The sequence below is a fragment of the Meriones unguiculatus genome, chromosome 7 (assembly GCF_030254825.1).
Source record: "Meriones unguiculatus strain TT.TT164.6M chromosome 7, Bangor_MerUng_6.1, whole genome shotgun sequence".
NCBI classification, from domain to species: domain Eukaryota; kingdom Metazoa; phylum Chordata; class Mammalia; order Rodentia; family Muridae; genus Meriones; species Meriones unguiculatus.
The window spans coordinates 110,286,703-110,314,514 of record NC_083355.1 but is presented as its reverse complement, the minus strand read 5'-3'; the positions used below and the strand labels follow the sequence as shown (position 1 = coordinate 110,314,514).

The following is a 27,812-nucleotide window of genomic DNA, read 5'->3' as shown; positions in this document are numbered from 1 at the left end:
CTTTTAAAGATCTCCATCTTACCAAGAACCATTCTTTACTGATTTTCTTGAAACAAACTTTCCTTCATCCTGGGAGGCAAGTGTCTCATGTACTGGGTTCTTCCAGCTGGTGGGTGGGCTGGTGGAAAGCAGGCACCAGCGTTCCAGAACAGCCACTCGGTGAGAGCCTGCTGGACCCTGGGCCTGCTGCCAAACGCTTCTCTGTAATATTTAAAATTTTATCCATCATGGTTTTATTTTGTACTAATTTGGACTTTTAAAAACATTCCTAAAACATTCCTATCTCTTCATGTTTTTTAATTTTTAAAAAAGACCTACTTTCTGATAGGGTGGGTCTTTGGTTGGGCCAGGCATTGGTTGGGTATTTCCTCAGTCTCTGCTCTATCTGATCCATTGTTATTTCTGCACTTCTTGTAGGCAGGGTACTTTGGGTCAGGGTTTTTGTGGGGCGGGTTGGTGTGCCCCCCCCACTAGGAGACTAGTGAGTTAGAGGATGTCCTCTTCAGGATCTATGTCCTCTGCTTGAATCCCCCTCATATCCTCCCAGGAGCCTACCCTGACTCAGGTCTCCAGCTTCTCAGAGAGATAGCCCCACCCTCAGTTTCTCTTTTCTGTCCTCTTGCCCTCCCTCTCCTCAGGTCTGATCTCCACCCTCTTAACTCTGTATGTCTCCTCTCCTACTTTGTTTCCTCTCTTTAACCACTGTCTCTCCTTCCAAGTGAGATTTATGCATCCTCCCTTGGGTCCTCTTTGTTATTTATCTTCTTTCGTTCTCTGCCTCGTAGTATGCTTATCCTGTATTATAAAATCCTTTTATAAGTGAGTACACACCATGTGTGCCTTTCTAAGTCTGGGTTGTCTCACTCTGGATGATCTTTTCTAGTTCCATCCATTTGCCTGAAAAATTCATGATTTCTTTGTTTTTAATAGGTGGGTCGTATTCCATTGTGTAAATGTGTCACAGTTTCTTTATCCGTTCTTCCGTTGTGGGACATCTAGAGGTGCCAACCCCTCTGCTAAGCTTGGAGACAGGAGCCTGTCAGAGCTGTCCTCTGAGAGACTCTACCCAGCAGGGCATCAAAACAGATGCTGAGACTCACAGCCAAACACTGGGTGTTGAGTAGGGAGTCTTGTGGAAAAGTGGGAGGAAAGAGAAAAGGACCTGGAGTGACAGGAACTCCACAAGAAGACCAACAGAGCCAACTAACCAGGGCCCAGAGGGGTTTGCTGAGACTGAAGCATTAACCAAGGACCATGCATGGACTGGACCTAGGCCCCCTACAAAGATGAAGCAGGTAGGCAGCTTAGGGTTCATGTGGGTCCTCTAGTAAGGGAAATGGGGACCGCATTAGACATGGACTCACTTGCCAGCTTTTCAATCACTTCCCCCTGATGGGACTACCTTGCCAGGCCACAGGGGAAGAGGACATGCTCAGACCTGATGCAACTTGATGAGCTGGGGTGGATAGGAAAGGGAGCTCCCCTTTTCTGAGAAATAAGTGAAGGGGGAAGGGAAAAGGAGAGAGGGTAGGACTGGAAGGGGAAGAGGAATGAGGCTACAAGCAGGATGTAAAGTGAATAATAAATAAATACATAAATCTACTTTTAATTTTTAATTATGTGTAAGTGTCTCTGTGTGGGTATTTACTGAGGCCAGAATTTGACGCCAGATCTCCTGATGTTATAGATGGTTGTGAACTGCCTGTTGTGGGTGCTGGGAAATGAATTCTGGTCCTCTACAAGAACAACATGTGCTTCTAACCACTAAGCCTTCCTGCTAGCACTATTATTGTTGTTGTCATTGTTATTTTAAGACAGGGTCCCATGTATCTCAGGCTGGCCTTGAGCTTGCTGTGTAGCTGAACATGGCCTTGAACTCTTGATCCTCGTGCTTCCAGCTCTGACGGCTGGGATGACAGGCATGCACCACCACACCAGGTTTATCCAGTGCTGACCTCAGGGCCTCAAGCTTGCTAGGCAAGCAATCTACCTATGAGCTAACTCTCTAGTTTCCAAACAGTATATGTCTTGGTGTCCATGATCTGACTATCAGCAAGGGGCATCCTTTAAGTCTTTGAGGATGTCAGTCTTGAACTTGCCTGGTCCTTAACCCTACCTGTTGATCTCAACGCCTGCTCATAAACCATGTGTGATGCAAGGTTTTAATTGTTAAATGACAAAATCTAGAATCATCTGAATAGAAGGTCTCAGTGAGGGTAAGAGACTGTCTGGTTTGGGTTGGCCCATGGACATGTCTATGAGAGGTTTTCTTAGTTGGGTTAGGTTGGGAACCCCTGCCCTGAATGTGGGTGGTACCATCCCCTAGGCTGGGGCCCCTGACGGTATGGGAATGGAAAAACTGAGCTGAGCAATAGGCATGCATGCAAGTTGTTCCTCTGTGCTCTTGGATGTGATGTGATGAGCTGTCCCCAGTTTCTGCCTTGGCTTCCCCAACACCCTAGACTGTAACCTTGGATTATAAGACAAATGACCCCCAAGTTGCTGTTGTCAGGGGGTTTATCACAGCAACAGAAATGAAACTGGGACACCACATGGATTCCTGCTGCTCTCCTGAGTGGCACTTGAGGCCCACAGGTGTCACTGTCCCTGTCCTCACTGCCTTACTTCACTTATAAATCTGTGGCCAGGTGGTCAGAAAAGCAAGTGGCTTGCAAGTCCCTTCTAGAAGCCACCTTGAGTGAGCTACTTCAGTACTGGCCCTTTCCCTCTACCACTGTTCGCTCTTAGTGAACCCCACATTCTTCTGGACTATGCTTGTGGCTTTTGCCCTTCTCCCATCTCTGTGACACTTTCTCTTCTCCCTTTCCTGTGTAGACTCACCAGGATGTAAGCTTCTAGTTAGCAGGATTTTTTCAGGGGGCACCTGGTGGTGATAGTGCTCGGAGGTTATAGGGGTCACCCCAGTTTGTATTCTCAGCCTCTGTTGACAACTTGTCTGGTTGGGGGCTTCATGACAGGTTTGTATCGGAATATTCCACAGTCTGATCGGGTAGACTCCCTGCGGTTTGTCAAACCCCTACTCCTGGCTACCTTTTTCTCTTTAAAGTCCTGGGCAAGGAGTCAATCCAGGCATTCTCCATGGCTCTCATTGCAACTACTTGTTTCTCATCTCCATACTGAGCATTTGCAACTGGGCTTGTGGCCCAGAGGAGCCCGTGTGTGTCATTCAAGGCAGGAGCCACCTAGATTGGTACGGAAAGTGGGGCTAAACTGGTTTGAGGCTTATTTATCTACAGGCTGGAAAGAGACAGTGTGCAGGAAAGAGGGTTACCTTCCCTGAGCCCCAACCTTCCTGCTGGGGAGTTATTTTTCCCATCATGTTCTTGAATTAATAATGACAGTGGCTCCCTTGAGGAAAGCAGTTGCTTTCAGTAAAGCTTCAGCTGCTTTCTGGTTACACACACAAGGGGCTGATGTCTGCAACATGCAGTCTGTGCCTCTATATTCCCAGTACTGTGATCTTGGTTCACTGGAAATGAAGAATGAAAAGAAAGGCATGCACATTAAGTTGATTCTCTGCTTAGCACATAGTAGGCACTCAAGACACATTTTTGTTGCTTGGATGGGCGCATTGGATCTTGGGGATCACAAACATAGCTCAGAGTTGGCAGATATACTTTCCCTCCTATTGTCTCTCTCTTGCTTCTTCTTAGAGATCTACCTGCTTCTGCCTCCTGAGTGCTGGGATTAAAGGTGCTACCACCCTTGGGCTTCCTAATACATTTCTTGTGGTGTCTCTGTGGTGGCTTGCAGCTGTAAGCTTTGCCTCTTTTCAACTGTCACTGACACTCAGTAAAGAACCAGGTAGGAAATGAGCCATTTTCCCAGCCTCTTCTAGAAATGTGCTGCTTTAGGCAAAGGAAGAAAGACAACATTTACCCTTGATCCACATGTCGTTCAAGACCAGGCAGGTTGCATGTGCCAGCCAGCTGAGAAAAGAGGCTCAGAAAGGTGCAATGATTCTCCTTAATGATTGGTGGTGTGATCTGAAGTCAAGCATCCTGGAGGGAAGATGAGCTGTAGAAGGTCCCAGAACAGGGTATGGGGACCAGAGCTGGGTCAGAGAGAGGGTAGTGTGTGGAGGGTGAGTGATGGTCCCTGTGTGCCTGCATGCTGTGGCGCTTAGCCTGGTTTGTGGGCTGCCGACAGGTTGTCTGAGATTAACTTCTTCTTCCACCAGTTTCTGCTCTGGAGACCAGGACCAGAGCTGTAGTTAATGTATTCAGTGCCACACTGGCTCCTCCAAGGTGGGGCAAGTCCGGAAAAGGGGCCAGGATATAATTACTCTGATCTCTACCACATGGCTCCCACTGGCCTCTGTCCCTTCCGAACAGTCCCTGTGACTGTTTCCCCAGTCTCCTCCCCATCTCCTGCCTGGCCTTCCTGTACTGCAGTCATCCTGGGGCCAGCAGGAGAGGCAGGGAGGTGGAGGTGGGGGAAGCCTCCTTAGGGACTTTGTGGGAGAGTGACTGAGCTCTGCCTGGCACTTGCAAGGAAGCAGCTAGTGACCCCTCACAGCCAGTGGGGGTCCAGGCTTGATGCTGTGACCAGCTGAGCACCTTAGATCAACATCTATTATCTTGCAGTTCCTGGCATAGGAGTCAAGAAAGTCCCCAGCTCAAGGCAAGGTGGGACTGGGCTATCCTGCAGCTCTGGGGAGACTCCTTGTCTTCTGTAGCCCCTAGCAACCCCTCGCTCCTCTGCCCCTGCTCCCTCCTTGCAGCTCTGTCCTCTGCTTTGGATCCTATCTCTTGTCCTTCACTTGACCTCATGAGGTCACTGGACACCTGCAGAGTCCAGGGTCACCTTCCATCCGTAGGTCCTTAGCCAAATCAATCTGTACTCCCCATTGAGTGGATGGTGATGTATTGCCAGGCCTGAGGATTAGGATCTGGGCCTTCTTGGAGAGCCTTCACCATTCCTGTCTTCATGTTGTAGATGAAGACCAAGGCTGGGAGAGTATATGTCTGCTACCCAAAGTCAGGGACAGGATGGGAGGCAAAGGCCAGGAGCTGGAGGACAAAGAGAGGGTGATGTCCTTGATTCTGGACAGAAGTAGTCCACTGCAAGCATGTGGCTGGAGAGACGATCAGGTGGACATCGGCCCTGGCTGAGGGGCTGGAAGCGTCTATACGGTGAACCCTGTACAACCTAAGAAGCCACAGAGGACCTGTTATTTCTGTGGCCCCTCTTATCTCCAGACTGGCCATGGCTGTCTGGAGGAGAGAGTGGGTTGATAGGCAGACAGGTGGGGCTGCTCCCCACGCCTTCTCCTAACCTCTCTAGGGCAGTCACTCACGGTTTACCTCTGAGCTCCACTGGTGTTCTCGTTCTCTTATAGCGGTTGTTCATTGGTACTGAATGCGCAGGGGCCTAAGGATATAGACCCTTGTGGCAGCGACCTATTAAATTCACAAACCCACTCAGGCCAGTCACGGAATTCTGGAGTCCCAAATACCTCAGAAAGGTAAAGGCAGAGCAAGGAAGGGTCTTGGGTTTGGGGACCAAGAGGGACCCAAAGGGATCACTCTTTGGGTACGAGATTAATTAGAGAATTATTAACATGGAGACAGCAGTATGGCAGGGACTGGGAGGCGGGTTCCCACGCACATGGCAGAGTGTGTATGGCGGGTTGCTTTCTCCTCGTAGGTTTCAGAGGAAAAGGGGGAGGGGGTTGTGCCATGGAATTGGTGAGCAGTTCACAGGAGAGGCCTGCAGACACGCTGTCCCCAGTTTCCAGAGGTCAGGGAGAAGAGCGGTCATCCTGCATCGGGGTGGGGGTGGGCTAGGTGGGAGAGAGAGTTGGGAGAATGTATGACCCTGAAGACGTCAGGGAGGAGAAGCACTTTTAGTTATAGTGGTCACTTTTTGTGACCATTTCACAGCTGGAGAATACGTTACAGAGCAACCTGGTGATGTCTTTGTAGCCGGGGCCCATAGACTTTCCAGGAGTGAGAAACATGGCACCTGCTATTTGATCCCAGCGCCTGGGGAGTCTGTTAGGGGCTTGCAGATGTGTAGATAGGCTCCTGAGTGGGGCTTCCTGGGGGGTCTTTGTGGCAGGGGTTCTCAACCTGTGGGTCGAGACTCCCTTGTGAGTCAAAAGACCCTTTCACAGGAGTCCCGAGTACCAGGTATTTACATTGTGATTCATAGCAGTAGTAAAATTACAGTTATGAAGCAGCAACAAAATAATGTTATCCTTTCGGGTCACCGTAATGTGAGGAACTGTATGAAAGGGTCGCAGCGTCAGGAAGGCTGAGAACCACTGCAGCTGAGAGAAAGGGGCTGGTGCAAGTGGGCATGGCTGAAAGGGGGTGGCGCCTAGCCCTAAACCTAAACGTTGGGTGGACATATTGTCCTGGCCCTTTGAGGCCCTCTCCTTTACGGGAAAGGATTGAATGAGGTAGGCAAGAGGACAGGGAAGGGGTCCTGGTGGAGCCCTTTGACTGGGCCAGGGATCTGGTGTAACCTGGGGAGTGTGGAGCCCTTTACAACAGACTGTGCCTGACCCAGATCCCCTTCTGTCCCCATTCCCCTTGGCCAGTAGCCACTGAGCAGATCTTTCCATTTGGTCAAGCCAAACCAGAAACCAGAACCCCCTGTCAATGTTCTTGTGGGCAGCTGGTTATATCTCATGGCAGTACAGGCTGAGGGGGTTTGGAGTATGCTGGGAAGATTTGGTTTCCTATGTTGATTCCTGGTCTGTGGGTGTAACAACTCTGAGGACTTGGGCATTTTTCTCTGTGTCATAATCTGAAAATTCAGGGGAGCAGCTTCAGCCTGTGGTCTCCAGTCAGGACTCTGTGGTCTCCAGCTCTGTATGTAGGACTGATCCTTGGGGACCCTCTGGATCAGCAGCTTCTCCTTGTGAGGTTTTGCAAATGACAGCAAGGTATAGAGGCTGTGGGAGAGGGCCCCTGGCCTCACAAAGCCCTTATGCTGAAATCTGCAGGATGTGGTGGGGTGGTGGAGGTTTCTGGGGGTTCTTTCCACTGTTTTTAGTGTCACACTGCCCCCTGCTGCGGTGGCTCATACTCTGCCCTTCCAGGGTGTGATCTGTCACAGTAAAAGTCTTTGGGAGTGCTCCTCTTAACCTTGTGCTCGGGGGTGGGGTGGGGTGGTGGTGGTGGTGGTGGATTAAAGGGATGAATTAGCTTTCTGGATTTGCCTGCCTTGACAGGGTCTCTTATGGACTCGTGGTACATGAATGCAGGCTCATGAGGGTGGGGCATCACAGGTGGCCCCTAACAGCTCTTCCAGCTCCGCGTGATGCTTGGGTCCTCCAGGCTTGTGTACCGGGACAGGAGGCAGGGATTCATGGCTCCAGGGTGCCCCCTAAAGGTTCTCTTCTCCAGCCTGGCTACCAGAAGCACCTGACACTCTCCAGTGGGCTGGACTGTGACAATCGGTTGTCAGGTGGAATTAACACTGTCCTGTTCACCAGGCAATGCATTGGCCTGCCCTCTCAAAATGGAGCTCACTCTTAGCACATGAGGAGGGGCTTGAGCAGATGTGGGGGAACCTTGTTGGGCTTTGTAAAGAGCAGCTTAGCCTGGGGGCTGTCTCTACAGTGAAAGACCCTGAGTGCCTGGGGCTGTCATTGCCTGGTTCTTCTTAGCTTTTCTGGAAGGAGAGGGCCACCTCCACCCTAAGTACCACATAGCTGGTTTGCAAAGCAGGAAACAGGATCCCAGGGAAACAGCACCGAGAAGCAGGCTGCGACTGTTGCTGAATGTTTTCTGCCACCACTTGTGTCGCTCTGACGGCCAATCTTGGTTGCCAGCTTCACTGAACATGGAATCAACTGTAAGCCCGAGCTGGTGGGCTCTCCAGCAAAGTGATCCTTTGATCATATTATTTGAAGCTGGAAGGCCTACCCTAAGTCTGTATGAAAGGATAAATCCCAGATGACATGATATAGAAGCAAGAAACTGCTTTTTACATGATCGCCCCCACTCTTCCTGGATGTCCATCTGTCCTGCAGCTGTAGCATTCAATCCTTTGCCCATTTCAGAACCAGCCTCATCAGGATTCCAGTTTATACTGAAGGCCAGTAGCGATCTCTAGGAGTCCTCTAGAGCAGTGGTTCTTGACCTTCCTAACGCTGGGACTGTTTAATACAGTCACATGAGGACTGTTTAACTCCTCATGTGGTCCTGACCGCTAGCCGTAAAATTATTTTCTTTGCCACTTCATAGCTGTGATTTTGCTACTGTTATGAATCATAATGTAAATATCTGTGTTCTGCGATGGTCCTTTGGGGCTTGAGACCGTTGCTCTAGGCCTCCAACACCAGGCTGGGACTCCTGAGACATCCAAGCCCTGTGGACTGAGCAATGTACTGGGTTTTCTGTCTCTCCAGTGTGAGACAGCCACTGTTGGAAGACCGGACCACAGCCTACAGGCCAATCTAATCACCTGCTTCATTTGTCCTTTCAGTTTCTCTCCTTTAGAGAAGCCTGGCTAATAGTCACAGAGGGTGCCCGCCCGCAGGGGCTGAAGCTTCTGGCTTCTAACCACAGCCTCCTGCCTCGGGCTGTCACTTCTCCCACATGCTAACGCAGAATGACACCTGATCTTGAGCTGGGACAGCCGGAACCTTAAGGGAGCAAAGCCTTTCCCTTCGTTCATTTTATATATATATATATATATGCATGATATGTATGTGTGGAGTGTGCATACTGTAGCACGTGTGGAGAGGTCAGAGGGCAACTCCGTGGAGCTGGTTCTCTCCTTCCACTCTTATGTGGGGTGCCAAGGTTGAATTCAACATCAAGTTTTCCCACTGAGTGACTTTACCCTCTCGAGTTATCTCCCCAGCACTACCCTATTCTCTTTGTAAGTTAACTGTGTCGGGCATTTCCTGGAAGTAAAGGGACCCAACAAATGCATCCTCCCAGGGGCCCTGGGCAGAGCACTGTTCAGACCATGACATGTTTGCGTGCTTCTGCAGTGCCTTGCTCTAGCTTCTATAACAGAGCACTAGGCAACGGATGGTTTATAAACAACATTTTATTTCTTGCAATTCTGGAGTCTGGAAGACTGGGATCATGATGTCAGAGCGTGGGAGCAACTCAGGTCCCTTTTCAAAACTGTCTCTAGCCTGAGCCAGTGCTCCACCTTTCCCCGGTCACAAACACCCTGACCACAGACCCCAAAGCCACAGGTGCTTGTCCTAAAGCCCTGTGCTCACTTTAATCCCTCGCCACTCAGCTCCTATGTGCCACCCCATTGTGTGTGTGTGTGTGTGTGTGTGTGTGCGTGTGTGTGTGTGCACCTGTGTGCATGCATGTGAAGTCTGGACAATAAATTTGGGTTTTGTTTCTAAAGTACCATACTGGATAGTGTGATGTCAACTCGACACAAGCCTAAGTCATTTGAGAGGAAGGAAACTTCAATTAAGAAAATGCCTCCATAAGGTTGGTCTTTACACAAGCTTGTGGGGCATTTTCTTGGTTAGTGGTTGTTGGGGAGGACCCAGCCCTTGGGGAGTGGTGCCATCTTTGGGCTGGTGGTTCTGGGTTCTATAAGAAAGCAGGTTGAGCAGGCCACAAAGAACAAGCCAGTAAGCAGCAGCTTTCCACGGCTCTGCATCAGCTCCTGCCTCCAGGTTCCTGCTCTGTTTGAATTCCTGTCTTACTTCCTTCGATGATGAATTATGATGTGGAAATGTGAGCCAAAGAAACCCTTTCCTCCCCAAGTTGCTTTCTTGGTCATGGTGTTTTATCACAGCAATAGTAGCACTAAAATAAGCACCATCTACTTTTTATTTTGAGACAGGGTCACTCTGACCTGGAGCTTGCCCCAAGTAGGCTAAACTGAGCCAGGATCCCCTCTCTGCACCTCTCAAGCTCTGGGACTACAAGTGTGTACTGCCAGACATGGTTATTACTATTATTATTTTAAACATGGGTCTGAGGATTGAATTCAGATACTTGTGCTGGCAAGGCAAACACTTTACCAACCGAGCCACGTCACCCCTTGCTCTCCTATTCTGAAACCAGCTCCTTTATTTGCCCCTCTGCCTTCTCCATCCAAAAGATGAGACTTTGTTTTTCTCACCTCCTAGAACAGAGCCTGGTTCATCAAGCTACTGACCGCTCTTGAGCAGGTAACAGGTTTGTTTTATTTCTTGTCAAACTCCGGGGTCTTGATTGTCTGGCCTGGGGTGCCAGGCCAGTGCAAAGTCTTTTCTGGCTTCCTCTTACTCGACTCTAGGCTTCTTGGTGTTGTGCCTTTCACTTGTGATTGGCAACTGGCCATTTGTTTTCTCCCAGTAGGAAAAGAACAGCTTTCCTGGCTGCCGTGTGGAGGCACATGCCTGGACTCTGGTACGGAAGTTGGAGGGCTGGGCTGGAATGTTCTTGCAAACTCTTGGGCATCATCCATGCTAGTGCTGATTGCCAGGGTGGATAAACGCTATTTGTGCCACCTGCATGGATGGTTCCAGCATCTTGGTTTGTATAAATGTTAGCTTTGGGACTGCAGGAGACAGAGAAATCAGAAGGCAAGGGGAAAGTCTCAGAGAAGGTGGGTTTGGGAGACTGCAGTGGGCAGCTAAGTAAACAGACCCACCTGGTGGGAATCACGGAGGAGGCCATCAGAGTGCCCGGATCTTGTCCCCTTTTTCCTTGCCTTTCTTCAACTCTAGAGGTGCATCCAGCTTTGATAAACTGATGAAGGAAGCCATTGGCCCAAGAGGTGTCAGGATAGGGTGCGGTGCAATGCGTCATCCCACCCTCTTCACTAGTTTCTTAGCCGATTCCTGCTGCCTGTCTGTTTATCATGTAGGCAGAATGCACTAGTATGCCTTTCTGAGACTGGGCATTGTGAAGGCCTGAGAGAGAGAGAAAGAGAGAGAGAGAGCGCATTTGCCTTCAGGAGTGTACCTGAAAGGGAGGACAAGCCCATCCCCAGGAAAGATAGCTGCCTAGCAACCCATAGTGTAGCAGGATCCTGCACAGGGACAGCTGTGTCTGTTTCCACACGTCTCAGCAGACCCCAAGCCAGTGTGTACTTCTATCCCAACAAACCTGTCTTGCACCACACAAGCCAAGAGGACCAGGGAACAGGACACAGCTTGTGAATGCTTGTGTTCACATGCCAAGCTTGTAAATCTCCAAATGCAGGACAAATGCTGGCAGGCAGTGTGGAGCTGGGAAGTGGACAATGTTCAATGGAAGCGGACAATGGTCTGGGCTGGACCAGCTGTCGCTGCTCACAATACAGAGTTGGCAGTGGTGGGATGCAGATATTGCCTTTGTAGGAAAAGATCTCATAAATGGCCTTAAAAAAAAAAACAAAACACATTTCAAATGCGGGTCTGGGACCTGAGAACAGAGTCCACACTGCAGTATGAAGGCTCTGGCCATCTTCCCAGAAACGTGATGAGTGGGGAGACCCGAGTCACCAGTAGACTTGGTCCTGGGGTGGGGTGGCTTTTTATAGAGTGGAGAAGGTGGTAGGTCCAGGAGCAGGCTTCAGAGACAGAGCAGGAAGCAGGAGTCCCTTCATGGTTCTCTTGTTGCCTTGACACACCTGTCACCCCACCCTCCCCAGAGACCACCACCTGCCTCTACTGAGCACCAGCCTTCTCAGGGACACAATGATGGTGACCACTGATCTCTCAGGCTCCCCACTCTGATGTTCCAGCTGTGTCCCCCTGTCTCTCTCCCCTCATGGCTGCCTTGACCTTTAGACTCCAGCAGCCCTGTTCCTGGAAGCCTTCCATGCTGGACCCTCATCCCTCCAGATGGGCAAGGTCCAGTCCTTTCTGAGTCTTCCTGGAGTCCTCAGTGGCATGCCCACGGGCTTTCCTCCATCTGGGTGAGTGTTCAACACCCCAGAGAAACCAGGCTCACTTACCTGCAGCAGAAAGTGGACCATGGTGGCCAAGATCTGGTCTAGCCCCTTGCAGGACAGCCTCCGCTTCCCAGGGCCTGACAGTCAACCTGAGACAAAGCTGCAAGCCTCCTTGAGCCATGGCCCCATAGTCAGAGTTCCCGTGCTGGTCACCAGTTTCAGGCCTTGGGGGTGGGGGTAACCTTTGTGCCTCAGTTTTCTCTTTTGTGCAGTGGAGATGCCTGTAGTGCCTACCCCTGACAGCTGACATGTAGGCAATGGGCTCAGGATACCACCACCTAATTGCTACTTAAAACAAACTTTTTTTTTTTTTGAGACAGTCTCACTCAGTAGCTCAGATTGGCCTCAGACTCATGGAAATCCTCCTGCCTCAGACTACAAATGGCTGCTGACTACAGGGATGTCACCCCACCTGGTGGTGTTTCTGTGAATAACTGGACAGCACCGTGACTGCATACTCAGTGTTCCTTGGCAGCATACTGAGCTGGTCGTTCAGGCATTAGTCATTATTTACTCATGCCCTCCTTGAATATCTGCTGGTTATTGCCCGTGCATCAGGGACGGGGCAGGTACTGAAGGTGGGAAGTTGAAGGAGATAAACTTTGCTCCCCGATGGTGGGTACACGAGCAAGGAGAGCTGACGGGTTGGCAGTATGCAGCCTTTTCCTTTTAGGTGTGATGGTGAAGGGAGCTCAGAGGGAAGCAGGGACGAAGGAACCTATTACCATGAACCCTGGAGCTGTGGCTTTTAAAGACAACCGGATGGGAGCCAGACACAGGGTTAAACTTTCCTTCTGTTTAATTATTGCAATAGAAAATGACAACTGTAGCAAGAAAGCTAACACAGGAAGGTGTCACCGTCAGGCCTTCAAAAGAGCACACCGAAATCCCACATCAGCAAAGAGCCTTCCCAGGGCAAGTAGAAGCCAACAGCACATGGAGAACAGGTACCTGTGCAGCAAAGACCTGGAACAATGGTTAAACTTCCTTCATGCCAGGTACACGTAGTTACAAGCTGACTAGAAAAAAACAAAACCAAAAACAGGAGCTAGGCTGATGTTCTCCTCATGAAAAACTGGCATCTGTAGGCAGCAGGTGATGATTAAGAAATCTGGAAAAATCTCAATAGTAGAAAGAGTCAGTATGCCTGCAGATTTGAGGATCAGGGATGGGGGACACAGAGAGAGCTAGAAAGGAGGCTGGGTTTGTCCCACAGCTGTTCCTCAGCCTTCCTGTCCCTGTCAGAATCTCTCCAACCATGCACTGGTGAGGGTCAGAGCCCACAGATCCTGGGACCACTGTCACTTGTGGGGGGCAATTTCAGCTTCAGCGTTACAGCTGTATTGCAGGGTTGTCTCCACACAGGGTCTTCTCAAAAGAAAACAGTCACATGGGTTTCCAAGGTCCAGTCCCACACCTGAAGTTTCCTCAGCTTGGGGCAGCCCAGCCCCTGTGCTCACTGCTCCAATTCACACATGACTGATGTAGCTTTTGAAAACTCCCCATCACCCTGGACCCTTATGGCATGTCTCCCATCTTTGGTACTGTTGGCATTTGGGGTCTGGATAGCACTCGGCCACACGTCTGTCTTGTGTGTGGATGAGCACCGCTTCTGGCCTCTACTCACTGGATGCCAGCAGGTCCCCACTCCTCTGTAGATTTTGTTAAGAATGTACAAGGCATTGCCAAATGTCTCCTGGGGAACCCAGGAGCCTGAAATGAAGAACCATGGGAATTCTGTGGCTGGACGATCTGGGGACAAGACCCTGCTCTTCTGCTGATAGGTTCTACCTGGCAATGCCCCCATACCCACTAGAGTTTGGGCTTCCATGCCCTTGCTGCAAGCCTTCACACAGGACCATTGGTGATGTCAGAACAGCACGATGGACTACAAAGGCAGTGATTCTCAGGCCCAACTCTTTGACATTTCAATACAATGACACCATTTTCAAAGTTTTCACCCCCAAACCAGGTAACTGGGTTACAAAAGACAAAAAGAAAAAAAAAAACCCACCTCATTTTAAAACCTTATGATTTTGTGTTGAGTGGGAGATACAGAGCTGTCCTCAGCCACATACAGCCTGCGAGTCTGGAAAATGGAGAAAGAGTGCAGGAGGCAGGCACAGCAACTTGGGCTATTCCGCCAGACAGATGGCTCCATGTAGAAGCAGGGCTCTCACGTACCCCGTGGCCAAAGCACACACATTCCCTGCACGATGCACACACATTTGCTGGGATTTAGCCCACGGGAAAGCAGGTTTGAAAGCTTTTGAGGCAGAAGTCGGCTGAGAGAAGAACCAGACGCTGAGACCATACCTTCTTGGTGCTGGGGTGTAGGGGCAAGGACACCACTGTGCTCAGGGCTGTCCTGGGGCAGGGGCTGAGTCCTCTGGGGTCCCTCTCCCTCCCCCTCTCGGTCTATGTGTGTGCCGTATGGACACACATACAAGCGTGTGTCTTTTCTGGGCGCATGCACATAGAAGCCAGAGGTTGACATCAGATGTTCTCTTCAGTCGCTTATCCAGCCATCATTTAAAACAACAACAACAACAACCCCCAAACTGTGTCTCTCACTGAACCCGAGCTCACTTTTTTGGTTAGAGTAGCTGGCCAGTGAACCCCATGGACCTGCTTATTTCCCCCGCCCCCCAGTGCTGGGATTACAGGTGTGCACCACCATGTCCAGACCGTCTACTTTAACATGGATCCTGGGGATCTGAACTCGGGTCCTTATGCATGACCTACCAAGCAATCTCCAAGTCCTCTGGTTTTATTTCTCACCAGTAAGACACAGATGACAAGCACAGAGAGCCAGGACAATTGATAAAGACTTACATCCCAGGTGTAGCCCCCACCCATCCTGACTGATGACAAGGTTTTGTCACTCCAGAAATAATGTGAATTGCCCTTAGCCATGTGGTTTGTGTGGTTCCCTCCCGCCACCATGACACTTCCTGCTCAAGCGCTGATCTCAGGAGGGTTGCAGAGGGAGTCAACAGAGCTCATAATTTCACTCCCTTGGGATTCTCGGAGGAACCCCTCCTCTCTCTGGGGCCTGTGCCCTGCACCTCTGGGCTCTCAGTCCCAGCTCAGCAGCCTCTCTTCCCTACCCTGCACTGAGTGGTCATAGGGCATAGAGGGTAAGAGGACTTGGTACAGGCACACATGTGCCATCCTGTCCCTGGCCACCCCTCCCTGGCCTCAACTTGGGAAGTATATGAGCTTGTAAGTAGGACAGGCACCAGGAGCGATGGGCTATTTCACTGCACACTGATCCCAAAGGGAAGCCATGCTCCTGCCAGAGAGGACTAGCCCAAGAGCACACATGTGCTCCCAGACAGATCATGATCAATGGACAGGCATCCCAGCCAGGACTAGAAGCTGGCCTGCTGCCTCCCTGACTGGGTGGCCCTGGCCTACCCCCTTTTCCCACTCTCTAGGATGCTAGAAACTCATGCATGGAGGAAGAGACAGTGCTCTCTCTCTCTCTGGGATGGGCAAGGAAGGGACTCATTAGGCTCACTAGTCGGATTGCATGGACCACATGGAACATTCCAGCAAATGCAGTGCTTTTCCAAGGGCCAGCTATGCAAAAGGCAAGGTCTTTCCTGTCAAATCACCTTACTTAGGGTGAGGCCAATCGGGTTCTGGCTGGGATCCCTAAGAAGGTGACACCCCTGCTTTGGAAAGCTTTGAGGCTCACAGAAAGACTGCACCCCAGCTTGAGTCAATTTGCCACACAGGCGAGGTCTACACTCTGACCTCAATGCTGGCCACTGGGACCCTGCTAATGTGCAGTTCCTTGGGGATTACATACCTTGCCGGGTCCCTTCTATGCGCACCCAAGAAACCCTACCTCAGGGACCCTCTTTGGAGACGTACATGGAGACTCAAGGTCAATCTTAACCCTCCCCCTGGAGTCCAGGCCAAGTTGAGGCTGCCCCTTTTTGATGGTCTAAAACCTGTGGGTGGCCCAGGCCATCCCAAGCTGTGATGCCTTGGGAAATACCTTCTGAGGATTCAGGTCCAGTTCAAATGTACCTCAATGGTGCCCTATACAGTGCCAGAGAGAGGCAGTTGCAGAGCCTAGCTTCCCAGGTCCCAATCCCAGATCCTCACTTCCATGCTGTGTGGCCTCAGGAAAGTTACTCCATTCCTCTGAGCCTCTGGCTTCCCTTCCGTGCACGACCCTGCTGCTGTGAGGTGAGAGAAAGATGAAGGCTGTACATGAAGTCTAGCACCGTGCCTGCTCACAGTACTCAAGCACTGAGCTCAGGCCTGTTTGCCCCTGACCTGATGACCGCAGACAGAGTGGAGCAGAGGCAGGGAAGATAGTGCAGTCCACTCTGGCTACTCTGACTGGAATCTGCCATTTACTCCTCACTGTTATCTGTGGTGAGCAAGTTCAGACAGGAAACTGTAGGAGACAGTAGAACAGAATGGGACCAGTTTGTCCATGGTGCCATGGAGACAAAGGGGCTTCCCCTGCTTGAGACCATCTGCAGCAGACAAGACATCAACACAGGTTAACTGACTGCATGAGTGTGCGCGTGCATGCATGTGTGTTCAAGTCTAAGTACTGACACACAAATACATTATGAGGCCAGGACCTGTCCTTAGCTTTCCTCCCACTTCCTCTCATTACAGCAGGCACAACTCCCTCCCCAATATGCTGACTCCATGGAAGCAAGGTAGGGAGCACCACCAGCTGCAGCTCCCCTGTGGTAAATGAGACAGTACTGGGAAAAGGTTACAGCACACACCTACTTCCATCCCTACCCCTGGTTCTCTCATGAGGATGTCCTCCTCCTTGCTCTAGGGTAGGACTCAGGGGAAAGGGAGGAGTGATGAGAAGGAAGGGTCCTGTTGGTGAGGCAGGAAGTCAGAGCAAATATCCAGCAACTTCCACCTCCAGCACACAACCGTTAACTGCCAGCCCGGCACCCTGCCCTCCTGATGACTCTAAGCATCTTCGCAGACACCCTACACCCTTCCCCTTAGAGACAAAGGTTGGACCAGTTCTCCCTACTAACAGCTCTCCCCATCACCTCAAACCAGGGCCAAAACATTTGCAGGTATTCTGGGTTCAGGGATAGGCGTGAGGAATCAGAACCGTGAAGGAGGGCACAGCATCTAAGCCAATTTACAGCACTGACACTAGACGACCTGGGAATGCCCAAGATGGACATCTTGCCTCGGCTGCTGAGGTGGGGCCATGCTTACTAGAGAGTTTGGCTAGGGTGGAGCCCAGACTCAGCAAGATCAGGAAATGCCCTGCTGCTCTGGCTCCTATATCATCTAACCACACCATCACTTCAACCCTCTCCAGGACATCTGTCCAATGACGAAGGGAAACGACTAAATCATCTTTACCTCCCATGAATCCTCGGAGAAGAGACAGTCACTTCACCTGGGTGGTAAATGGTTAATGGCTGGAGGATCTAAATCTTGAAGACACCCTCTGCCTTTCTTACAAAAATCAGAAAGTTCATCCCAGTCCCTCGGTTTTCTGATGCACTTGGAACAAGTGCAAGGGACCAAGTGTCTTGGTGACAAAAGTACCTCTTTTAAGTTAATTCCACAACATTCTGTGACCCTACACCATCAGCATCATATTCCAAGAAATGGGACATAAAATTAAAAGGTGGGGAATTCTAATTTGTGAAAGTTCTTCCTGTCCCAGCACCCACACACTGGGTTCAGTAAGTCCGAAGAAAAATACAACACAACGGATGGCAATTTACTTCTAGGAAAGTCTCAACAAAACAGATCTACATTTTTTTAACCCATAGGATGTTCCTGGGACTGACCGAAGCTTCAAGAATTTTTCATTTTGCTATTTGAAGGACCCAACCCATCAAGCTCTTAGGAGCTGGAAGCACCATCTTCAAGGTGTTCTGATCAGCTCAACCCACAACATGGATTATTCTAAGTCAGAGCTGCCTGGAGGAAATTATAGATTTCCTGCCCCTGCAGAGGCCATTCAAGCTTAGGTCTAGAACACAGGTGTCTCCAGTGGCTGGGACAAGATGGAGCCACAGGGAAAACCTTGGCAGTCGAGTCCAGAGCAGGAGGCCTTTCCCATGGCTTTAGCATCACTGAGCCCTCAGAAGGTGAAGGCATACACCACTCCTACCACCACTATGTTCCCCAGAGTCGCTATGATGGCAATCCAGAGCAGAACAGCATCGTTGGTGGAGCGAGGAGACTCCTCTGGCTGGCTGTGGCCATTGGAGGTTGCGTGGACGTTGGCCGGGGAGTTAAACAGGGAGTATTCGGTACTGAAGTCCTCGTTGGGTGAGTCCATGAACACTCCTCCCATCATGGGCAACTGTAAGAAGAACAGATAGAATGAGCCAGCACTGCCCAGCAGGGAAGGCGCACTCCTAGAGGGGACCAGTCCAACAGGCGAGCAAGGAAGTACATCTTGTAGGGCAGTAATGCCCATTTTAACTCATAAAAATGAGTGTTCCTAGCTGGCTATTGTGCATGGCTTTAATCCTGATACTTAGGAGGCTGAAAGGAAGTTCACATGTTTTTAAGGTTAGCTTGGGTTACATAGTGAGTTCTAAGCTAGCCCAAACCTAAACCAAACCAAACAAAAATAACAACCCCCAAACATATGCATCAAGCTTTATGGCAGATACTCTGGAGAGCATTCCACACACAAAGCTTAATGGATCTCACCCCACTAACTCCCTCCAACCCTGTGCCAGGCTCTCCCACTCCAATATGGCTACAAAACACCCTTATTCCTATTCTAATGTTTTCGTTTGTTTGTTTTCTTTGAGACAAGGTTTCTGTGTAGCCTTGGCTGTTCTGGAGCTAGCTCTGTAGAGCAGGCTAGCCTTGAACTCACAGAGATAGCTTGCCTCTGCCTCCCGGGTGCTGGGATTAAAGGTGTGTGCCACCACCACCCGGCTCTTATTATGATTTTAAAAGGCTGGTGGTGGTGGCACATGCCTACAATGCCAGCCCTTAGATGGCTGAAGGAAAAGGATCATGATCAATATAGCTGTCTTAAAATATGAAAAAAAAAAGGATAAATAAAAAGTAGTAATAACATATGCCAGGGAACACTACAAACCACCTTGTATTTAGCCAGTTAATATTTTGTTAACTTTTTATTTTCTTTTCTGTGTGTGAAAGAGAAGAGGGGGAAGCAGCAGGGATAGAGGTTTAAACATGCAGCTTTCTAGTCAGGAATTAAAAAGTCCAGACCCCCACTTTAGAAGACCTCCCCCTCTGCATACATCACAGTTTCTGGGCTGGGTCTACCCAGGGTGCTACACTGCCTGCACCCTAGGGGCCTCCAGAATGTTCTGGTGGATGCTTGAGGGAGGTCTATAAGCATCCAGGGGAATCTGTTGGGTTCGAAAGATGGGCCCCAGAACACAGTGTGTCTTGGGACAGACACAGGACAGCTCTTGAGTTACAATAGAGAGGTGCCTTTTTTCTGGGTGTGCGAGGAGGGTGCTACAGATTCCAGAGCTGAGCTGCAGGTGAAGATGCTGGCGTCTGACCACTTTCCCTCTCAGGTTTCCCTGTTCTTCAGCACAGACAAGGAAAGCTGCCACTTAAAACCCACAGGCTTCAGACTATGCATCAGACCTCAGAACCCAAACTAAGCTTCCGTGCATCGGACAGACAGAAGAATGACGGTATTCAAATAGACCTGCTGTCTCTTCACAGATCCAATGCCGCTCAAAAGCCTTTCAGCCTCAGCTTGGGCCACGAGCTACAGGATGGCCACAGAGTCCTAACAGCCCCTCACTCTGATGGCAGCACGAGCACATCACCTTCTGCATCTCCTCACAAACTGGCGTCGCCGCCAGCCTGCCACTCTCCTCCACTGGGTGGCAGAGAGGCTGATAACCTCAGAATGGTTTGACGGGACACGATTCGCCCAAGTAAGGCTGTACGCCAAAGCTTTCAGAGTCAGATTATGTGACAGGTACATTATCTTTCCGGAGGACAGCAAGCAGTGTGGTGACTTGAGAGCAAGTTCCTGAAGTGGAGATGACAGACAACCGGCTAAGCATAGCCTGCTGGCCCGGGCTCTGAAGAAACAGCTCGTTTCACTCCCCAGTGGGGCTCCTGCAAGAGTGTGCCCCCTTCCATTTAAAGACCCTCTCACACTACCAGTTACCACCACCAGATCCAGGGGCAGGAAGCATGGTTTTCATTGTGACTCCTGGATCCAATGATGCTCGCAATGTCTGTCCAAATGACCATCCAAGTTGCTGCTAAATTGGGGGAAACGCGTCTCCTCCCGATAAGATTACTTGGTTGGAACAGAGACAGAGAAAGTCCTTCTTAAGGATACCTTCAACTCCGATTGTCTGAATTCATTCAAAGTAACAGACATTTGGCGAGATAAGCAACTGGAGACAACCATGAGGAAGATGACTCAGCTACAGACCAATGGGATGACTGCCCCTTGGCAGTTCCACTTATGGAAGGAAGATTGACACTTCCTTTGTCTTCCTTCAGTTTGGGAATTACAGCAGCAACTTTTGCTTAATGAAAAAAAAACCAAAAAAACAAAATTTCCAGATCTTGCAAAGCTTTTATAGACTTGGTTCAAGGGAAGAAAGAAAGAGCAGTAGGCAAGGCACGTTGTCCCTATTATTAAATGTCAAAGTAGGGTGACTGAGTACAGATTCTTGCTCCGAACCATCCTTGATGCCACACAAACAAGGATCAAAGGCAAAAAGGATCAAGTTGACCCCCCATCGACAAGGAAGAGGTAAGCTCGGTGTATGAGTAACCATCCACGAAACAGTGTGCACAGGTGGGTATGGGTGTGACGTCTCTGGCACCACTTTTAGCATTCCAGTGTGTGTGCATTGCGCTGTCACACACAAGGGGGAGGGCAAAGGCCTGCTGGCCCAAAGTTGATTGCATCCCACGTGGTGGTAGACTTTCCTTCAGTTCGGAACAGCTTCCCAGTAGGAAATACGTCCCAGTGTTTCCAGCAGAGAAGCCTGTGGGAGGCGAGGAATACCTCTGTGCCCAGCCCATGGCAAGCCACGAGTCTCAGTTTGGGGTCACCTCGCCTGGCTGCTCCCTGGATTCAGCAAAGGCATGGCTCTCACAGCACAGGACCTGTGAAGTCGTCAAAAACTTCCAGGTGTGCACTTTGTAAAGCGCCACAAGATTTCTAGAGGACACTCTTGCGGAAGCAAACAGCAGCATTTGACAGCCCTTTAACCATCTACTTTAGGGACTTGAGCGATCTTACCACCGTCACCAGGGCTGTATACCTGTACCCATTCCTTCAAACACCTACATCTCGGAGTGAGGATTTCCTGCAGGGCCATTTGGCTTTAACTTTTGAGGACTACAAATTGGTGGCTGTGGTGGTTTGAGTGAGAAAGGCCACTATAGGCTTGTATGTTTGAATGCTTGTTTTTCAGTTGGTGGAACTGTTTGGGAAAGGAGGTGTGGCCTTATGGGAAGAATCACGCCATTCCTAATTAGCTCTCTCTGCCTTCTACTCACAGACCAGGATGTGAGCCCTCAGCTACTGCTTCAGTACCATGGCTGCTGACACCTGAGCCTGACGCCATGCTCCTTACCATGATAATCATGGACTCTAACCCTCTGAAATGGTGAGCCCCAAATGAAAGGTTCTTTTATAAGTTGCTTTGGTCATAGTGTTTTGTCATGGCAGTAGAGAAGTAACTAGGATAATGGTCCTCGGTTGTCTCTCTATGCCTGCCTCAGATAAGGTTAGAAGTAGGGACAGAATAAGGGACAGAGGTGTGAAGCTAGCAAAGAAAAGAATAGCGGCACACCCACCCTTCCATAGAGAAAAATACAAGGTCCATCTACACAGAAGAGAAATTCCAAGAGAAGAAAGCATTAGCAATGAACCCAAACATGGGTGGCATCCTTTACAGAGAGACGATTTTGAAATTAGCTGAGATTCAGTTGAAATCATACCTTGTACTGTTTATACATGTATAATTTCAGTTTGTTCATACTTTAGAACATATTTTCATTGCCTTGAAGTTTGCCTTTCTTATTGTAGAAGTAAAACACCTGTTGTGAAAAAAAATATTGGGGCTTTGGCAAAATCCCACTTTATTGTATAATTTTCTATTTTTAATTTAAATTTTATGCACACAAGTATCTTTGCTCACATGTATGTCTATATATGATGTGCCCACAGGGGTCTGAGGAGAGAGTTGGATCCCCCAGAACTGGAGGTTCAGATAGTTGTGAACCAGATGTTACAGATGATTGTCTGGGCAGGCCTTATATTTGTGACCTTGTTGCTTTGGCCTCCTGAGTAGCTGGGATTACAGGTGCACCATAGCACCTGCTTTGTGTAATACTCTACTGCAGACCCAAGCTGTAGTTCATGAACCCTCTCCCTAGAGTTAGGGATTTTTCCTTTTGCCTGATTTCCTGTTTGGTTTTCTTTTTAAAACAATGCTAAACACAGTTGTGCACATACTTATGTGGGTTTCTGTCCTTGCTTACGTGGTTTGACTTATGAAGATGGTCTTCCTATATGCACAATTTCTCCCCTCCCCTTAAACGTTTTATGTATGTGGGTGTTTTGCCAGCATCTATGTTTGTACAACAGGTGCATGCAATGTTCATGGAGGTGAGAAGAGGGCCCTGAATCCCCTGGAGACAATTGTGAGCTGCCATGCAAGTTCTGGAAATTGAACCTGGGTCTCCGCAAGAGCAGCCAGTACTTGTAACCACTGGGCCATCTCTCCAGCCCCATGTATAATATTTCTTGTTTAACAACTATGAAATGTCAGTTTCTGGTGCTTAGAGACAAAGTGCCCTTGCCCCTCAGCCTCCCTCCTCTTTTAGGAGACTAATTTGAATTCCTACAGCGGGAGTTGCACATCACATCTTATAAGAATGTTGACATTATGTTCCTGGAGTTCAGCACGCCCTATCTTGATTTTTTTAAAGGCTCCCAGTTGCTCACTCAGCCTTCAGCTTTGGGGTGAAGGTGACAGGTTATTCACTGAAAGAAGACTAGGCCTGAACACATCAGTACAAAGGCCCCTCCTTGCTCTAGGCTGTCCCGGACCTTGAAGGAGCCTCTCCAGAGGCACAGTGGACATACATTAAGCCTCAGGGATGACACTGGCACCTGGAAGGGACACAGCTGATGGTTCTTTTGAATGGAATCTAAATGGATAGCTAGGAAGCCATGTGTCCTTTCCTTCCTGCTAAGGCAGTCAGCATGATCACAGCCTGACAGGGTCACTCCCTGACATGGGGAGCAGCTTGACCTTGATACATAAAAGGAATCTGGTTGCTCCATGCTGTGCCTACACTGGACCTCAGCGCTGCCTTGTAAAGAGCGGTCATCACAGTCTGTAAGTGGTTCCCAACCACCTCCTTCAGCTAAGAGCAAGCATCTTCTGATAGGCTGGCATTCAGGGGGACGCTGTTCGAGATGGATTCCGGAGCTCTGCACATACTAAACAAGCATCCTAGCTAGATCTTGATTTCATGATCCTCCCTCCTGCCTCCATCACCTGAGTGCTGGGATACCAGAGCTGGGCCATCATGTGTGGCAACACAGCAACTGACCTGGGGTGTAATAATTGCAAGAGGCTGCTAGGAGGAATGCAGAAGCAGGATGTGTTGCTAGTTCTGGGGAGAGCTGGCTTGAGGAAACCTCTCATCCATACGCTTTAACATGCTTGCTTCTGATATGACTGTTATCCCATACGGATATACGGAATTAACACTGTTAGCATATGGACACAACATAACAGCAGCCTAGAGGGGGTCCTCAACATTTCCTAGACTAGAGGTTCCCAACCTTCCTCATGCTACAACCCTTTAATACAGTTCCTTATGCTGTGGTCACTTTCAACCCTAAAATTATTTTCCTTGCTACTTCATAACTGTAATTTGCCACTTTATGAATTATAACACAAACACCTGTGTTTTCTGATGGTCTTAGGCGACCCTGTGAAAGGGTCCTTTGACCCCTACCCATGGGTTGAGAACTGCTGTCCTACACTCTATGACCTGGAGTTACCTGATAAACCTGCTCTGAGTTAAAACTGTTGTGAGCAGAAGTGGCTTGCTATGCCAGTCCTAGCAAGTATCAGAACTCCTCGGTACAGGTAACTCCAGAGTCGTCTCCCCCATGACTCAGCAGGGAGGATGGAGTTGTGTGCAGCCTGCTGCCACCCAGTTTCCAGGGTTTGGCATGACCCATGTCATTAGCACAGGGTCATGCCAAACTTAAAGAGTCAAAGGAGAGGCTGGATCAAGTGTGCATCACTTTACAAAGAAATCCTTAAGAGAAACCATTATGTATTGGGGAATCTTCTATAGAGAGTAGCTATGAAAGCTGCAGCTTTTTACCCATCACACATCGAAGAGAGGGTTAACATTAGAGTATATATAAAGGGCTGAAGAAAACTGGACATAGAGAAAACAAGCAACTCAATTAAAGATGGGTATAAAACTAAGCAGAGCTCTCAAAAGATGAAGCCCAAATGGCTAAGAAACACCTAAAGAAATGTTCAACATCCTTACCCATCAGGGAAATAAAATTTAAAAGTACTTTGAGATTTCACCTTACCCCAATCAGAGTGCCAAGATCAATAAAACAAATAATGGCACATGCTGTAGAGGATGTGGGGAAAAGGGAACAGCTATTCATTGCTGGTGGGAGTTTGAACTTGTACAGCCACTGAGGAAACCAGTGTTGGATTTTCCTCAGGAAGCTGGGAATTACTCTATCTCAAGATCCAGCCATATCACCCAAAGGACTATCCATCTTATTACTGAAATATGTGGGTGTGTGAGTGAATTCACGTGGAGGCCAGAGGTCAGCCTTGGTTATGGCTGTTCAGGCATCATGCACCTTGTTTTTTTTTTTTTTGTTTTTTTTTTTGTTTTTTTTTTTTTTTTTGACAGAGGGTGTCTCTCACTGGTCTGGAGTTTGTAGGATGGCTGGCCAGTGAGCCCTGAGATCACTGTCCCTGCTGCCTCCAGGACTGGGATTACAAGTGTGGGCAAGTGCTTCTTTATTTCTTTTGGTTTTTGGCCTCGAACTCGCAGAGATCTGCCCGCCTCTGCCTCTCTGAGTGCCGGGATCACAGGTAGGAACAAGAACAGGGTCCAGAAAGACCAGGCTAGGCTTGGAGAGTGCTCAGGTGGGTGGGCGATTCCCATTTACAATATACATGGCTGAGCAGACTGTATGTCCAACCCTACAGTCTGTTGATGGTGGAGGAACAAGGTCTCCCAGAAAGGCCACGTGTGCTGGGAAATAAACCTGCGGGTTCCTGGACTGACTCCAGGTGCAGGAGGGTGGCATCCCAGGTGGTGGCTGGGCTGAAGGGGGCGGGCGCGGCCTAGCTCAGCACCAAGGACAGCTCTCGTCTCTGGAGCAGGGTTCCATCCAGCGTGGACCGCCCCAGCAGTGAATGTTCTGCTCCGTTAACTCCCTTCCCGCCAAACTCTGGAAGGTACTGGAGAAACGCTAATGGCTGCGGATCTGAAGACTCCCCCAGAGATGGCGGCTGACCCCTCCCGGGTTGTTCTTCCACAGGGACTGCAGCTAATGGAATTATTTGCCGCCTACCTGCAGAACCTGCCATTTTCGTTGCCTAGCACCCATGCTGCAGAATTTTCCCTGTAAAACATAGCGGGTGCAGTAAAAACATAAGTAACATTTACTCAAGAGTTTGCTCCAGGCCAGGTATGATGGACTGGGACCTTTATAACTTGCTATAACTTGCGACTGTTTTGCCTTCGGACCGTCCACGAGGTAGGACTGACACTCTTGTTCTCCAGGTGGGGAAACTAAGGCACAAGATGAGAGTTACTGAGTCGAGGCTCAGGGAAGCACATTGCCCAGCTCATAAGTAACTGACCAGGAACTAAACTCTTCGTGTTGCAACACACAAACGCCACCGTCATTCCCGGGGCCACTGTAAGCACTGGGTCACCTGTGTTCCACCATCCCAGTAACAGAGATGCTTCCTCCCTCAACAGGGATCTCAGCTGGTGAGGAACTTACAGGTCAGGCTGCATTACCCAAATGTGGCCAGGCCCATGGGTACTGGAGACTTGAGGGTCACCTGCACTGACAGCATGCTTGGTGGTGCCTGTTTGCTTTCTTGCCTCCCTCAGCAGCACCTAACCCTTGAGCTATTAACATTTTTCAGCAGTGACTTCCGTGGGGTCCCCTTGGAGCCCAGAGATCAGTGGGCCTGCATCCTAGCGATGAGGCCAGGTCCTAGGTCTTCACGGGGCACTGTGCTCTCTTGCCTCCTCTGAACCACAGTGCCAGGGCCCTCCATCCACTTTACTGCTAGCTCACTGGCCCTACCACTGCCCGTCCTGTGGCCCTCTGCAGACACTCATAACCCCCAGAGCCACTCCCAACTGTCCCAGGAGCTTGGTGTGAGTTGGGCAGGGTCTCCCAAGAAGAGCTACCCTATGCCGGGGCGGGCATTGTACTGTCTGTTCACAACAGCCCAGCATGAGGCAGGGCTTGGGACTCAGAGAGGCACAGTCACTTTCCTGGGAACTCACAGCTCATGAGCAGCTGGTCAGAAAAGGAACTGCAAATCTGCCAACTTCTAACCTTTGTCACCCAGTCTGAGTTCACAACTTTCTCTGCTAGAGTCCAATGCCACTGAACCCGCACAGTGGGCAAAGTATTGGTTACATTACGTGTCCCTTTACTTATTACATTACCTTGCCTGCTACTATAATTAGCCATGCACTTACATTATGGGCGTGTCTATCTTTCTCTGGGCTGGGAGCTTTTTAAAGACAGACAGGCTGGAGTTAAATTCTTCCTGAGTCCGGGTGCACGGCACAGCCGCTCACATAAAGTAGCTGCTAAGAGCACAGTACAATAAAAACTGCATGCTCAACTGACAGCTGCAAGCAGAACTCTCCAGCATAGCATACACTTAGCTGCCTACTCTACCACCCAGCCCCCCCCGGGGGCCCAGGAAAAGAAGGGTATTTTTGGAAAACCTGAGAACACTGCAGAATTAAGAGTAAAAAGCAAATAGATTCCTTTTGAGGCTGTTGCCATAGTAACTCAGCGCACAGCAGAAAAATGCTGTCTCCACGGAGCCATCATCTTTGATTACTAATAGTGAAAGGAACATTAGCCCTGGGGACAAATATGCCAGATGTGGCTGGTCACCACCTGGGATCCATCCTCTGTGGTGTAGCCCAAGGCTACAGTGAAAGCTCAGAGGGCCATGAAGCTTCAGTTTATCTTAGAAGACAGTGGTTCACTGACTGAGAACATCAAGGAAAAATGTTCAAGACCAGCTGGATGGCTTCTCCTCCTGGCCAAGCCTGGCCTCCCACGAGTGGCTATGGTCAGTCCTTCTGTAGGTCAGCGAGTTTCTGGGCAGTTTCTTGAAGTGGGCAGAGGCAAGACAATGAGTTGAAGGCTTTCTCTTGGAGGGAGCAGCTGGCAGAGGATGGCCCATACTGAGCCTACTCTACCTCAGAGGGCTCCAGCACTCCTCTGGAGTGACTCAGTCACACTAATGGAACCAAATGTGTATTCCCTTTCCCTGAACAGAGCAGGTTCTAGGGCCGCAAGGCTATGGCTCCTGAGAGAACCACTGTCACAGGGACATCTGGAGGAGCAGCAGACACACAGAGGCAGCTGTGCCTTGCTGACCCCACCCGGCTCACTTGCGGTTGTTTTTATATGTCCAATTGGGTCAGAAGCCAGGGGAGAGTCACCCATCTCTGGTGGCATTTGGGAAGTGCCATCCGAACCCTGACTGGGCACTGGGAACAAGTCATGGTGCCACGAAGACGGGGGTGTGTGGGGTCAAACTCCCCTATTAGCCAGTGGCTTCTCCACACAGTGGCTCTCACTAGAATACAAGGGTCTCGAAGGGACCTTCCAGATAAGCAAACACAGTCACCTCTCAGAG

At 49.7% G+C, this 27,812-nt stretch overlaps 1 protein-coding gene across 1 annotated transcript in view; it reads right to left on the bottom strand.

Moving 5' to 3' along the window:
* Window positions 1-12,662: 12,662 nt before the first annotated feature.
* C7H14orf132 (chromosome 7 C14orf132 homolog) overlaps window positions 12,663-27,812 on the bottom strand; it is a 33,599-nt gene continuing 18,449 nt past the window's right edge. The window contains exon 2 of the mRNA XM_060388125.1: window positions 12,663-18,217. Coding sequence (XP_060244108.1) covers window positions 17,993-18,217 — 225 coding nt within the window. The 3' untranslated portion in view covers window positions 12,663-17,992. The remainder of the gene's footprint in view (window positions 18,218-27,812) is intronic.